Source organism: Scyliorhinus torazame, chromosome 2 (genome assembly GCF_047496885.1).
Source record: "Scyliorhinus torazame isolate Kashiwa2021f chromosome 2, sScyTor2.1, whole genome shotgun sequence".
In the NCBI taxonomy this organism is placed as follows: Eukaryota; Metazoa; Chordata; class Chondrichthyes; order Carcharhiniformes; family Scyliorhinidae; genus Scyliorhinus; species Scyliorhinus torazame.
Genome location: NC_092708.1, coordinates 275,183,488 through 275,199,120, shown reverse-complemented (window position 1 = coordinate 275,199,120; position 15,633 = coordinate 275,183,488). Strand labels below are relative to the sequence as shown.

At 48.4% G+C, this 15,633-nt stretch overlaps 1 protein-coding gene across 1 annotated transcript in view; it reads left to right on the top strand.

Moving 5' to 3' along the window:
- The window catches only part of LOC140407247 (presenilin-1-like), a 60,312-nt gene that overhangs the window by 39,745 nt on the left and 4,934 nt on the right, over nt 1-15,633 (top strand). The window contains exons 5-8 of the mRNA XM_072494880.1: nt 2,410-2,508; nt 2,600-2,686; nt 7,395-7,598; nt 12,838-12,956. Coding sequence (XP_072350981.1) covers nt 2,410-2,508; nt 2,600-2,686; nt 7,395-7,598; nt 12,838-12,956 — 509 coding nt within the window. The remainder of the gene's footprint in view (nt 1-2,409; nt 2,509-2,599; nt 2,687-7,394; nt 7,599-12,837; nt 12,957-15,633) is intronic.

The following is a 15,633-nucleotide window of genomic DNA, read 5'->3' as shown; positions in this document are numbered from 1 at the left end:
GTTACTGTCCCAGTTGAGGCTTTCTTGAATGTTGTTTTAGGAAAGCAAAATCCATAAAATATACATTTTGAAATCTGATCCAAAAATCAGGCTTTTCTTTCCTAACTAGTATGTGGGTGCTTGTGCATTGTGTTGTCAGTAAACAAATCAGTCAAGGCAAGTCAGTCATGATATGAACAAGCAGAAATTTTAATTATAAACTTATATACTGATTCGCACTAATCAAGCAAGTTATACCTACAAAAATGAGCAAGAAAACAAAACCGAGTTTGCACTTGGCCTGGGGAATGATTTTAATGACTGTCAAAAATTGAAAGATACTGGCTATGTGTTCAAACAATGAATGTTTTCTCTTGACATTGTTCAGTAGCACAGCTGCAAGGTATTCACTGTACTGAATATTTTTTTTAAAGTTAAGATGGCTGGACAGTCACTTGGCACACCCGTGTTCATTTCCAGGGTGATCGAATGGAAAAGCAGTCATGCTATATTAAATTTGCATTAAACCTTAACACTTAGAAAACTGCACAGTTCTGGTCTCCATATTATAACAATATAGAGGCACAGGAGAAGGTACAAAAAAGATCTACATGGATTATACTAGAACTGAGAAGCTCTAACTGTCAGGAAAGGATTAACATACTGGAGCTCTTCTCTCCAGGAGAGAACTTCATAGGCCACTTGAAAGATTGAAAGGGTCTGATAGGGTAGGTTGCTAGAGGTATCCAAATGTGTCCAGTTGTGGAGAATACAAAACCAGAGGCCAGTGATATAAAATAGTCACTAACAAATCCAATAAGGAATTTGGAGAAACCACTTTGCCCAGAGAAAATTTAGAATATGGAACTTGCTACCATCTGGAGTGGTTGAGGTAAATAACTTGGATGCATTTAAGAGAGAGCTGGATAAGCACTTGAAGGAGGAAATAATAGGATTCGTTGACAGGGTTAGGTGAACGGTGACACAGTGCTGCCCCACAGCGCCAGGGACTCTGATTAAATTCCAACCTCAGGTGACTGTGGAGTTTGCACGTTCTCCCTTTATCTGTGTGGGTTTCCTCTGGGTGCTCTGATTTCCTCCCACAGTCCAAAGATATGCAGGTTAGGTGGATTGGCCATGATAAATTGCCCCTTAGTGTCCACCGGTTGGGTGGGGTTATGGGGATAGGGCAGTGGAGTTGGACCTAGGTCAGTGCTGACTCGATGGACCGAATATTCTCCTCCTGCACTGTAGAGATTCTAAGGGTGGAAAGGATCTTGTGGGAAGCATAAACCAGTTGAACTGAATGGCCAGTTTGTGCTGTACATTCCATGTAATTAGCAATATAGGCCTGTCTGCCTCCAGCTGTGTTATGCTTTGTAAATTTAAGATTGAGTGAAGATGTTTGCTGATGATTGCAGTGTTCGGTAACATTCGCAATTCCTCATAATAAAGCAGTCTGTACCTGCATGTTGCAAGACTGGACAACGTTCAAGCTTGGTCTGAAAGGTGGCAAGTACATTCATGACACACCAGTGCCAGGTAATGGCCATCTCCAACAAGAGTAGATCTCAGCATGTCCCCTCGACATTTAAAAATTTACAATTGCTGGATTCCTAGGGATTACCATTGGCCAGAAATTTAACTGAACCAGCCACAAAACTGGCTACAGGAGCAGATCGGGAACTGGGAATTCAGCAGAGAGTAACCTACCCTTGACACCCCAAAGCCTGTCCACCAACTACAGTAGGTCACAAGTTTGGAGTGTGATGGAATACTCTCCCCTTGCCTGGATTAGTGTGGCTCCTACAGCATTCGAGGAGCTTGATACCAATACAAAGCACCCTACTCGATTGACACCCTATTCACCATTCACTCCCTTCAGCACTGGCACACAGTGGCAACAGTGTGTGCCATCTAATGGGTCCACTGCAGCAACTGACCAAGGTTGCTTTACCAGGCCCATGACCACTGCCACCTAGAAGACCAGGCTTAAGTGTGCCAATTGTTTTATTCCATTTTACATTTTCTTTTAACTTTTCCATCAAATGATGATACAAAATGTGTCAGGGCAGCACGGTGGCACAGTGGTTAGCACTGCTGCCACACAGCTCCCGAGTCCCGGGTTCAATTCCGGCCTCGGGTGACTGCCTGTGTGTAGTTTTCACGTTCTCCTTGTGGCTGCGTGGGTTTCCTCCGGGTACCCCGGTTTCCTCCCACAGTCCAAAGATGTGCAGGTTAGGTGGATTAGCCATGCTAAATTGCCCCCTAGTGTCCAAACGGTTAGGTGGGGTTACTGGGCTACAGGGATAGGGTGAGGTGATGGCTTAAGTAGGGTGCTCTTTCCAGGGGCCAGTGAGGACTCGATAGGCCGAATGGCCTCCTGCATTGTAAATTCTATGATTCTATGATTTAAATGTTATTTTTCAGATCTGGTAGCGGTCCTATGCCCCAAGGGCCCGTTGCGCATTCTAGTTGAGACTGCCCAAGAGAGAAATGAACCAATATTTCCAGCTCTGATCTATTCCTGTAAGTTAATATTTTTATTTTTTTTTCATTTTGATTCTTTAACTAAAAGTCTCCTTTCACTGGATTAACTTTCCTGTTTGCTCTTGCATAGCGACAATGGTATGGTTGGTTAACATGGCAGATATTGATCCAGAAGCCAGGCCAGGTGCTCCAAATGATTCCGGTTCCAAATCGGCTGGTGAGTTTTTGCTAAGCTTTATAGAAAACTTCCAAGTAAAATCAAAAAATTAATTTAAGTTATATAATAAAACAGTGCAAATCCAATGCAGTGTTTCAGCATGTGTAAAACGGTCGTCCTTCTCTAATTCTATGTTTTAGTGTTCCACTTAATTTCTGAACAATGTTTATATAACATTGTTTCTTTCAATTATGATATAGGAAAAAAATCCCAAGTAGCAGAGGATGCTTTACTTGATCAGGTGTAGAAAACAGATAATTAAAAGGAAATGCATAGTGTAAATAAAAATAATTTATGCTTTTCTCCACCATCTACCTTTGTGATTGTGCGATTGATGTTTAAAAGTGCATGAGTGTCTTAAGATCCATAGAATCATATGGCACAGAAAAGGCCCTTCGGCCCATTGAGTCTGCGCAGGTCATGGCCCATAGCCTTGCAAGCCCTGGGATGGAAGTGCTCATCCAAATACTTCTTAAATGTTATGAGGGTCTCTGCCTCCACCACCCTTTCAGGCAGCAAATTCCAAACTCCCATCAGCCTCTGGGTAAAAAGGTTTGTCCTCACAAACCCTCTAAACCTCCTTCCCCCTATCTTAAATCTATGCCTCCCCCCTCCACCAAGGGTAAAGTTTGTTCCTGTCTACTCTTATCTGTGCCCTCATAATCTTGTACATCTCAATCATGTTTCCCCCTCTCATTCTCCTCTGCTCCAGTAGGGGAAATTGAAGCTCATCTCTGTGCTTGGGTGCAGACAGTTTGGAAACTTAAAACAGAGAATGACGAATACCCAGCAAAAGAGATAGTCCTCACTAAGGACTATTTGGTAAGACACCACATAACTGCAGTAAAAGATTGGCCAATGCACCACATTCTACAACGAGAGTTGGAGGCCGTGAGGTAAACATCCCATAACCTAGGTGTGTGCATGTGGTGTGTTAATGTGTAGGTGCAGTGTCTTGGTACAGCCCCCCCCCCCCCCCCCCCCCCCCCCCCCCCCCCCCCCCACCGCTCCTGCCCTATGAATTGAAACCTATTTCTTCCACACCATTTTTTGAGCTATATGATTTATCCTGTGCCAATTTGCTTGTGGTTCAGGTAGCAATCCAGAAACTATTACCTTTTGTGGTTCTGCTTTTTAATTTTGCCACAGGCTGTTTATACTCCCTCAGTAGAATCTCTTATTCTATCTATGCCATTGATAACCTGTGTGAATCATGACAACTGGATCCTTCCCCATCCACATTCTTCTCAAGCCCAGGGAGATGTCCTGAACGCTGGCACCAGGCAGGCAACACGGCCTTTGTCACTTACACTCTCAGGAGGCAGAGAACAGTATTTATCCCCCAAACTCATAGAATCCCTACAGTGCAGAAGGAAGCCATTCGACCCATTACATCTACACTGACCCTTTGAAATAGCACCCTATTTAGGCCCACTCCGGTCCAACCTATCCTTGTAACTCCATAAATCCCACCTAACCTTTAGACACTAAAGGGCAATTTAGAATGACCAATCCACTTAACCTGTACATCTTTGGGAGGAAAGCGGAGCACCCAGAGGAAACCCATGCAGTTGCGGGGAGAATGTGCAAGCTCCACACAGACAGTCATCCAAGGTTGGACTTGAATCCAGGTTCCAGGTGCTGTGAGGCAGCAGTGCTAACCAGTGCCACCCCAACTATATTATCCCCTACTACACCCACATTGCTTTTTACTCATCCACTTGAATGGCCCCCTGCACAATGGTGCTCTGGTCATTTCCTCATTCTTTTTATTCACTGTCCTCGTCTGCACAGGTTGCATGATCTCAAACCTGTTGGAGAAGTGCAACGGTTGAGGCTCCTCCAGTGCTGCCTTCTGGATTCCAATACCTGTCTCACTCCTGTCTGTGACCACGGACTAAATCTGACATACCTGATCTAAGAGGTGTGACTGACTCTTGGAACAGAGTGTCCAGGTAATTCTCTCCCTTCCTGATGCATTGTGTTATCCAAAGCTTGGACTCCGGCTCATCAACTCTGAGCTGAAGGTCCTCAAGCTTCAGATGCTTGCTGCAGTTGTGGATGATATGGATCATGCTGGTATCTGCCAGCGCCCTAATGCTACAGCTACAACACATCACCTGCTCTCCCACCTTTTAAGGATGTACTGACCAAGACTAAAGGCAAGCATGCTATACCAGCATCTTGCGTTGCCCACAATTATGCTGGACATCATATTAGGGTAATTGATATACTTGGGTTACTTGATCATTGATCATGATACATAACTAAACTAAAACTAATTATCAAACATAACCTTTCCTACAAAACCACTGTTCTATAAAAGGTTAGAACAGCACCTCTTTCCTCCCAGTGGCTTCTCTAGTAATCTTGTGCACTTCTAGAATGTCACATCAGTTACCTTGTGTCAAGGCTGCAGGAAGTCTTTTTCTGCATTCTGACCCTACGAATCCTGTGATGGTAAGGAATAGTCTTATGATTTTCTAGCCCCGGGGCATTGGATAGAGTCTGACCAGAATGCAATATAGTTTAAACACACAATTCAACTCTTTTTCTCTGCTCCTCCAATTATAGTCTCTTGCACACCCCAATTTTTATTATTCCTTAATCAGTGGCCAGCTTCAGTTGTCAAATTGCTGAGTCCCAGAATGCCTTCATTAGACCTGTCTCGCTCTCTCTCTCTCTCATTGAGACATTCCTCAAAAGCTACTGCATTGGCTAAACCTTTGGTCACCTGTCCTGATATCTGTTTATGGGGCTTAGTAAGAATTCCGTCTGGTTATGCTTATGATGTGCCTTAATAATCTTTATTAGTGTCACAAGTAGGATTACATTAACCCTGCAAGGAGTTGTTGCTGCATGACATGCCTTTATATAAATGCAATCTGTTTTGACTATGCATTTGTGTATTTATTATGTGGATATTGGGCACGTATTCAAAAGCAGAGATGTCCGTCGAGAGCTTTGCCACAAAGGTCTGTGAAAACATGTATTCTGGATACCAGGCTCTCTAAAGTATGCTACAAGTTACAGGAATATATGTTTAAAAAAAAAAAAAGAGTTCCCATGCTCATCCCTGCTCCATTTGTTCCAACTGATTGCTTCCTACTGCGTATTCACCTTTTTGAAAAAAATTGTACAGCAATATATTCAAGTATCCGAGCTGAGCTTTGCTTAGGCACCATCAAACATGGTTGAAATATGTATTTTGACTTTGAAATGGCACAGTCACTCTACCTGTCTCACCTGCAAGGTGATGTTGGACTGTAGTTTGATGATGACCATAGTTGATCTCATTGAATGGCAGAGCAGGCTCGAAGGGCCAGATGGTCTACTCCTCCTAGTTCTTAAATCAGTCAGTCCAGCCTTATGACCTGGCAATGCTGAATGGTGATCCGTGTACCAGTGACCTAGGATGCAGTTGGAGATTAACTTTGGCGTGATGTTGCTCCTTTATCATTTTCAGTGGTGGAGCTTGTGGGCGAGGGAAGAACTGTCAACACCTTGCATTTTTGTTGCACCTTTAAAGTAGTAAACATCCCCAAGGGAAGCTTTAGGAAATGTTAGCAGACAAATTGACGTGTAATATTAGGACAAAAATAAGCTGTGCTCCATATGTGCATTGAATTTTGGTCCAGTAGATTTTGGTTGTGTTTCCAAGCTGATTTTAAGTGTACACTGCTTGGAGACTTTTAAGTTTTTTGCTCTTGACTGACAAATGTTAAGGCTCAGAATAGTATGAAATTCAGAACTCTGGATTATTATTGCAGGGGTGAAAAGTTTTTGATGGAGTAATGCATGATTGGTGGAGGTACAATGTTGCCTGGTATGGAGGGCATTAGCTATGAGGAGCGGTTGAATAAACTCGGTTTGTTCTCACTGGAACGAAGGAGGTTGAGGGGCGACCTGATAGAGGTCTACAAAAGTATGAGGGGCATAGACAGAGTGGATAGTCAGAGGCTTTTCCCCGGGGTAGAGGGGTCAATTACTAGGGGGCATAGGTTTAAGGTGAGAGGGGCAAGGTTTAGAGTAGATGTATGAGGCAAGTTTTTTATGCAGAGGGTAGTGGGTGCCTGGAACTCGCTACCAGAGGAGGTGGTGGAAGCAGGGACGATAGTGACATTTAAGGGGCATCTTGACAAATACATGAATAGGAGGGGAATAGAGGGATACGGACCCAGGAAGTGTAGAAGATTATAGTTTAGTTGGGCAGCATGGTCGGCACGGGCTTGGAGGGCCGAAGGGACTGTTCCTGTGCTGTACATTTCTTTGTTCTTTGTTCTTTGTTGTAGTTGAGTCGGAAACATTAGGGACCTTCAAGCGGCTTTTGGAAAGGCACATGGATTACGGTAGAATGATGGGGTGTAGATTAATTTGTTATTAATCTAGGACAAATGTTCGGCACAACATTGTGGGCCGAAGGGCCTGTTCTGTGCTGTATTTTTCTATGTTCTGTGTTCTAATCTGCTACCAGGGTTAGCAGTGTATTCCAAAGTGCACCAAGTGTCATCATTGACTGGATGAAGTTGGCCTGTGATTTTTTTTTTTCACCACCTTTTTCAATTTGTTGATCTGTGACAAGCTGATGTGGGCCTTTGCCTGTTGAGGTTTATACTCTGGCACAATCAAATCTTGTAATTTGACTTTGTGGAAACAGTAACTGTGTGTGTGTGTGTTAGTAATGTGGCTTCTCTGTTAATTTCTGTAGACCTTGCCCTTAATCAGACATGTGCAGACAATGGTGAGACCTTTGTAGATGATGGCGTGACCCATAGAGATGATGGAGGATTCACCCAAGCGTGGACAAACAGCAGAGATGCCAGATTGGGTCCTATGGAATCGACCCAGGAGAGTCGAGCGGTTGTGCAGTCTTTGCCAAGTCCTCCACTGGCAATTGAAGATCCAGAGGAAAGTAAGTACCGTACCATTGGAAGGAATAGGTTGTTACGGTCGTATTCAACCCCTTTCACCTGTCAAGCCTCTATTCTTCCACCAATGGGCACTGTCTCCCTATCTTGAATACAGTTATCAAATTTCTCCTCCACCTTCTCCAAGGTAAACAATCCCAGCTTCTCTAATCCATCTATGTAACTGAAGTTTCTCACCTGTGGAACCATTCTGAATCTTTTCTGTCTGTCCAATGCCTTAACGTCGTTCCTGAAGTGTCACCTAGAACTGGACACAACACTCCAATTGAGGTCAAAGCAGTGTTTTAGACAGGTTTGACGTGACTTCCTTGTTTTTGCATTCAGCATTCCCTTATTGATAAAGCCCAGGATTCTGTATGCTTTATTAATCTCTCTCTCAACCTATCCTGCCACCTTCAGACTTATGCATATTTACACCTAGGTCCCTCTGCTCCTGCACCGCCTTTAGAATGGTGCCTTTTATTTTATGTAGTCTCTCCGTATTCTTCCTACCAAAATAAATCACTTCACACTTCATGTGTCATTTGTTTGTCCATTCCACCAACCTAGATCCTATTGATGTTTATCACTATCCCCCTTGATTCCAAATCCTTGCAAGTTTTGTATCATATGAAAATGTTGAAGTTGTGCCCTGTACACCAATGTCTAGATCATCGGTTTATGTCAGAAGAGCAGGGATTCGAACATATAGTCATGGCAGGAGAGCTCAAAGCCTTGGTTTGCTCCTCTTGCTCCACGTGGGAAGCCAGGAAAATTTCCAATGCCCGGGACCAGCATGTGTGCAGAAAGTGTCTCCAGCTACAGCACCTGGAATCCTAGGTTTCGGAGCTGGAGCGGCGGCTGGGGACACTGTAGAGCATCCGCGGGGCAAAGAGTGTCGTGGATAACACAGATAGAGGTGGTGAAGCCACAGGCAGGAAGGGAATGGGTGACCACCAGGAAGAGCAAGAGAGCTAGGCAGGCAGTGCAGGAATCTCCCTGTAGCCATTCTCCTACAATACATATATACAGCTTTGGATACTGTTGAGAAGAATGACCTCTCGGGGAAAGCAGCAACAGCCAAATTTGTTGCATCACCTGTTGCAGAAGGGAGGAGTAAAAAGTGCGGGAATGTAATAATTATAGGGGATTCAATTGGAAGGGGAATAGATGGGTGCTTCTGTGGCCGTAAACAAGACTCCAGGATGGTATGTAGCCTCCTTCGTGCTCGGGTCAAGGATATCTCGGAGCGGTTACAGGATATTCTGGAAGGGGAGGGTGAACAGCCAGTGTCATGGCACACATCGGTACCAACGACATAGGTTTAAAAAAAAAGAATATAGGGAGTTAGGAGAAGGTTGAGAAGTCGGACCGTAGATGATTACTACCAGTGCCATGTGCTAGTCGGAGTAGAAATAGCAGGCTATATCGGATGAATAAGTGACTGAAGAGACGGTGTGAGAGGGAGCTTTTCAGAATCCTGGGACATTGGGACCAGTTCTGGAGGAGGTGGGACCGGTACAAACTGGACGGGTTACACCTGGCTGGATTATCTGCTAGAGTGATTGGGGAGGGTTTAAACTAAAATGGCCAAGGGGATGGGAATCTATGCAAGGAGTCACAGGAGCAGATAACAAGGACAAAACAAAAGACAAAGAAGAATAAAAAAAAGTGATGGGCAGAGAAACACAGGAACACCGTGAAAAATATTGGGAGTGGGACCAGTAATGTTAAAAAGACGAGCGTAAAGGCTTTGTGCTTTAACACGTGGAGAATTCGCAATATAGCGGATGAACTAGTCGAGCAAATAGAGGTAAATGGGTATGATATAATCGGGATTACAGAACATGGCTGCAGGGTGACCAGGGGTGGGAACTGAATGTCCAGGGGTATTCAGTAGCTAGGAAGGACAGGCATAAAAGGAAAAGGTGGTGGGGTTACATTGTTGGTTAAAGAGGAAATTAATGCAATAGTGAGGAGGGATATTAGCTCTGTCAATGTGAAATTTGTGGGTAGAGCTGAGAAAAACCAAGGGGAAAAAGACGTTAGTGGACATTGTATATCGATCCCTAGCGTATACAAACTGTAGTGATGATGTTGGGAATGGCATTAAAACAGGAAATTATTGACGCCAAGGTCCCAGGTTCAATCCCGGCTCTGGATCACTGTCCGTGTGGAATTTGCACATTCTTCCTGTGTTTGCGTGGGTTTCGCCCCCACAACCTAAAAAAAATGTGCAGGCTCGGTGGATTGGTCATGCTAAATTGCCCCTTAATTAGAAAAAATGGATTGGGTACTCTAAATTCAAAAAAAAAACAAAGATAAGAGAGTGAAGTAGTTGATTTTGAGATTGGGTCTTGAATCTTAATAAAGGAAACTACAATGTTATGTGGTGTGAGTTAGCTATGATATGATGTGGAGATGCCGGCATTGGACTGGGGTGAGCACAGTAAGAAGTCACAGAACACCAGGTTAAAGTCCCAACAGGTTTGTTTCAAATCACTAGCTTTCGGAGCACTGCTCCTTCCTCACCTAGTGATTTGAAACAAACATGTTGGACCTTACCTGTTGTTGTAAGACTTCTTACTTAGCTATGATAGATTGGGAAATGTTATTTATGGGATGACCGTGGATAGGCAATGGCAAACATTTGAGCACATGGGGGAAACTGCAACAATTGGTTATTCTTGTCTGGCACAAAAGACAGGGGAATGTATTCTAGGGGGCTAGGAAATAGCTGAGCAACTAAATACATACTTTGGTCTTTGGTTCCATCTTCAAAAATGAGGATGCAAATCAAATACCCAAAATGTTGGGGAACTCTGGGTTAGTGAGCTGGAGGAACTGATGGCGATCAATATTAGTAGAGAAATGGAGTTGGGGAAACTGATGGAGTGAAGCTGATAACTCTAGAAACAGCATTGGTGGTCACCTTCCAGGATTCTATAGTTTCTGGAACAGTTCCTGTAGATTGGAGGGTAGCTAATGTAACTCCACTATTTAAATGGGGGAGGGAGAGAAAACAGGGAATTATAGACCAGTAAGCCTGACGTTGGTAATGGAGAAAATTCTAGAATCCATTATCAAAGATTTTATAGTTGAGCACTTAGAAAACACTGGTAGGATCGGACAGAGCCAACCTGGATTTATGAAGTGGAAAATATGCTTGACAAATCTACTGGAATTCTTTGAGAATGTAAGTAGTAGAGTTGACGAAGGGGAGCCAGTGGATTCGGTATTTCAGAAAGCTTTTGACAAAGTTCCGCATAAGAGATTAGCATTTAAAGTTAAAGTGCATGGGATTAGGGATAGTGTATTGAGATGAAATGAAATGAAAATCGCTTATTGTCACAAGTCGGCTTCAAGTGAAGTTACTGTGAAAAGCCTCTAGTCGCCACATTCTGGCGCCTGTTCGGGGAGGCTGGTACGGGAATTGAACCGTGCTGCTGGCCTGCCTTGGTCTGCTTTAAAAGCCAGCGATTTAGCCCAGTGTGCTAAACCAGCCCCTTGGTGAATAGAAAACTGATTGACAGACAGGAAACGAAGAGCAGGAATTAATGGTCTTTTTTTCAAATTGGTAGGCAGTGACCAGTGGAGTACCTCTGAGATCAGTGCAAGGACCCCAGCTATTCACTATGTATTGATTTAGATAAGGAAATAAAATGTAATATCTCCAAAGTTGCAGATGACTCCCAATTTGGGTGGGAGGATGAGCTGTGAGGAGGCTGCAGAGATCCTTCAGTGAGATTTGAACAAGTAGAGTGAGTGGGCAAATGAATAGCAGATGCAGTGTAATGAAATGTGAGGTTATCCACTTTGGTACAAAAATGAGGCAGACTATTGTCTGAATGGCCATAAATTAGAGAGGGAAATCTGCAACGAAACCTGGGTGTCCTCGTACACCAGTCACAAGGTAAGCATGCAGGTACAGCAGGTGGTAAAAAGGCAAATAAAATGGTATGCTTGCCTTCATTGCGAGTACAGGAGCAGTCTTGCTGCAATTATACAGGGCCTTGGTGAGGCCACACCTGGAATATTGTGAACAATTTTGGTCTCCCATTTCTGAGGAAGGATGTTTGTGCTCTCGAGGGAGTGCAGCGAAGGTTTACCAGACTGATTCCCAGGATGGGAGGACTGACTTATGAGGAGAGATTGAATTGGTTAGGATTGTATTTGCTGGAGTTCAGAAGAATATGGGGAGGATCTCAAAGAAACCTATAAAATTCTAACAGGACTGGGCAGGGTAGATGCAGGAAGGATGTTCCTAATGGTGAGGGAGCCCAGAACCAGGGGTTACAGTCTGAGAATACGGGGTAGACTATTTAGGATGAAGTTCTGTAGAAACAATTTTTTAGGGCAGCACGGTAGCATTGTGGTTAGCACAATTGCTTCACAGCTCCAGGGTCCCAGCTTGATTCCGGCTTGGGTCACTGTCTGTGCGGAGTCTGCACATCCTCCCCGTGTGTGCGTGGGTTTCCTCCGGGTGCTCCGGTTTCCTCCCACAGTCCAAAGATGTGCAGGTTAGGTGGATTGGCCATGATAAATTGCCCTTAGTGTCCAAAATTGCCCTTCGTGTTGGGTGGGGTTACTGGGTTATGGGGATAGGGTGGAGGTGTTGACCTTGGGTAGGGTGCTCTTTCTAAGAGCTGGTGCAGACTCGATGGGCCGAATGGCCTCCTGCACTGTAAATTCTATGATCTATGAGGAAAAGTTCCTTCACCCAGAGAGAGGTGAGCCTGTGGAATTAATTACCACCGGAAGTAGTTGAAGCCACAACATTGAATGTTTTCAAGAAGCAGTTTGATGTAGCATTTGGGGCGAAGGGGCTCAAAGGATATGGGGGGGGGGGGGGGGGGGGGAACGGGATTAGGCTATTGAGTTGGATGATTGGCCATGATCATAATGAATGGCGGAGCAGGCTTGACGGGCTGAATGGCCTCCTCCTATTTTTTATGTTTGTATTTGGTTTGTGTGGTTCAGCACATTCTGTGATTGATGTTCAGTGGCCATGTTGGATCCAATAGCAGTATACAGAGCTTGACTGCTTCGGCCTTTGTTTATAAATATAGCTGAATATTTTTAAGAAAACCTTTGTGCAGGAGTATTATTCTTATTTTTGATTTGCTATTCTCTGACAGTTACTGTTCCACCCCCCCCCCCTTCTCTCATCTCTTCCTTGTAACCCTCGTCATTGGGATCTATTCTTTTATACACTTGTCCAATTCCCTTTTGCTTTTCTTTTAGGGGGTGTGAAACTTGGTTTGGGTGATTTCATATTCTACAGTGTTCTTGTTGGAAAAGCATCTGCAGCAGCAAGTGGAGACTGGAATACGACTCTGGCCTGCTTTGTAGCAATATTAATTGTGAGTATGCAACACGGGAGTTTCCAGGACAGTATGGAAAATATACACAACCAATTATGTTGCTATGAAGTCAAAAGTGCCCACGGAGGAGGGGGGGGGGGGGGGGGAGGGTCATATATGTGTGTGCAAGGCTGGATCTAGGTTTTTAAAGTTGTTGCTGAGTAGAGGTGTTCTTTTCCTTCTAACTCAAGATTAGCTATAAGGGTAATACTGGCAGAACCATCGAAACTTTGTGAATTATATTGCTTCTATCAGATGGTTCCCAGCCCAGCACAATTGTTCAGAAGAAGTTAACATTTCTGGGTAATTGCCAAGTAAACTTTTACATGGGAACCTCATAGAGGGATTGCCCAGCACATCATAGCTGGGGAACCAGGAATGTATGGGCCATCCCTGTGGAGACACCCTGTGCTCCAACTGGGGTCAGTGTGCTCTCTCGCTCGCCCCCCCTCTCTCGCTCGCCCCCCTCTCTCGCTCGCCCCCCTCTCTCGCTCGCCCCCCCTCTCTCGCTCGCCCCCCTCTCTCGCTCGCCCCCCTCTCTCGCTCGCCCCCCTCTCTCGCTCGCCCCCCTCTCTCGCTCGCCCCCCTCTCTCGCTCGCCCCCCTCTCTCGCTCGCCCCCCTCTCTCGCTCGCCCCCCTCTCTCGCTCGCCCCCCTCTCTCGCTCGCCCCCCTCTCTCGCTCGCCCCCCTCTCTCGCTCGCCCCCCTCTCTCGCTCGCCCCCCTCTCTCGCTCGCCCCCCTCTCTCGCTCGCCCCCCTCTCTCGCTCGCCCCCCTCTCTCGCTCGCCCCCCTCTCTCGCTCGCCCCCCTCTCTCGCTCGCCCCCCTCTCTCGCTCGCCCCCCTCTCTCGCTCGCCCCCCTCTCTCGCTCGCCCCCCTCTCTCGCTCGCCCCCCTCTCTCGCTCGCCCCCCCTCCCTCGCGCGCTCGCGCTCTCTCTCTCTCGCTCCCTCCCTCGCGCGCTCGCGCTCTCTCTCTCTCGCTCCCTCCCTCGCGCGCTCGCGCTCTCTCTCTCTCGCTCCCTCCCTCGCGCGCTCTCTCTCGCTCCCTCCCTCGCGCTCTCTCTCGCTCCCTCCCTCGCGCGCTCGCGCTCTCTCTCGCTCCCTCCCTCGCGCGCTCGCGCTCTCGCGCTCTCTCTCGCTCCCTCCCTCGCGCGCTCGCGCTCTCTCTCGCTCCCTCCCTCGCGCTCTCTCTCGCTCCCTCCCTCGCGCGCTCGCGCTCTCTCTCGCTCCCTCCCTCGCGCGCTCGCACTCTCTCGCTCCCTCCCTCGCGCGCTCGCGCTCTCTCTCGCTCCCTCCCTCGCGCTCTCTCTCGCTCCCTCCCTCGCGCGCTCGCGCTCTCTCTCGCTCCCTCCCTCGCGCGCTCGCGCTCTCTCTCGCTCCCTCCCTCGTGCGCTCGCGCTCTCTCTCGCTCCCTCCCTCGCGCGCTCGCGCTCTCTCTCGCTCCCTCCCTCGCGCGCTCGCGCTCTCTCTCGCTCCCTCCCTCGCGCGCTCGCGCTCTCTCTCGCTCCCTCCCTCGCGCGCTCGCGCTCTCTCTCGCTCCCTCCCTCGCGCGCTCGAGCTCTCTCTCGCTCCCTCCCTCGCGCGCTCGCGCTCTCTCTCGCTCCCTCCCTCGCGCGCTCGCCCTCTCTCTCGCTCCCTCCCTCGCGCTCTCGCTCCCTCCCTCGCGCTCTCTCTCGCTCCCTCCCTCGCGCTCTCTCTCGCTCCCTCCCTCGCGCTCTCTCTCGCTCCCTCCCTCGCGCTCTCTCTCGCTCCCTCCCTCGCGCGCTCGCGCTCTCTCTCGCTCCCTCCCTCGCGCGCTCGCGCTCTCTCTCGCTCGCTCCCCTCGCGCGCTCGTGCTCCCTCTCTCGCTCCCTCGCTCGCGCTCTCTCTCGCTCCCTCCCTCGCGCGCTCGCGCTCTCTCTCGCTCCCTCCCTCGCGCTCTCTCTCGCTCCCTCCCTCGCGCGCTTGCGCTCTCTCTCGCTCCCTCCCTCGCGCGCTCGCGCTCTCTCTCGCTCCCTCCCTCGCGCGCTCTCTCTCGCTCCCTCCCTCGCGCGCTCGCGCTCTCTCTCGCTCCCTCCCTCGCGCGCTCGCGCTCTCTCTCGCTCCCTCCCTCGCGCGCTCGCGCTCTCTCTCGCTCCCTCCCTCGCGCGCTCGCGCTCTCTCTCGCTCCCTCCCTCGCGCTCTCTCTCGCTCCCTCCCTCGCGCTCTCTCTCGCTCCCTCCCTCGTGCGCTCGCGCTCCCTCTCTCGCTCCCTCGCTCGCGCTATCTCTCGCTCCCTCCCTCGCGCGCTCGCGCTCTCTCTCGCTCCCTCGCGCTCTCTCTCGCTCCCTCCCTCGCGCGCTCTCTCTCGTTCCCTGCCTCGCGCGCTCGCACTCTCTCTCGCTCCCTCCCTCGCGCGCTCGCGCTCTCTCTCGCTCCCTCCCTCGCGCCCTCACGTTCTCTCTCGCTCCCTCCCTCGCGCCCTCACGCTCTCTCTCGCTCCCTCCCTCGCGCGCTCGCGCTCTCTCTCGCTCCCTCCCTCGCGCGCTCGCGCTCTCTCTCGCTCCCTCCCTCGCGCGCTCGCGCTCTCTCTCGCTCCCTCCCTCGCGCGCTCGCGCTCTCTCTCGCTCCCTCCCTCGCGCGCTCGCGCTCTCTCGCTCCCTCCCTCGCCCTCCCTCGCGTTCTCGCGCTCTCTCTCGCTCCCTCCCTCGCGTTCTCGCG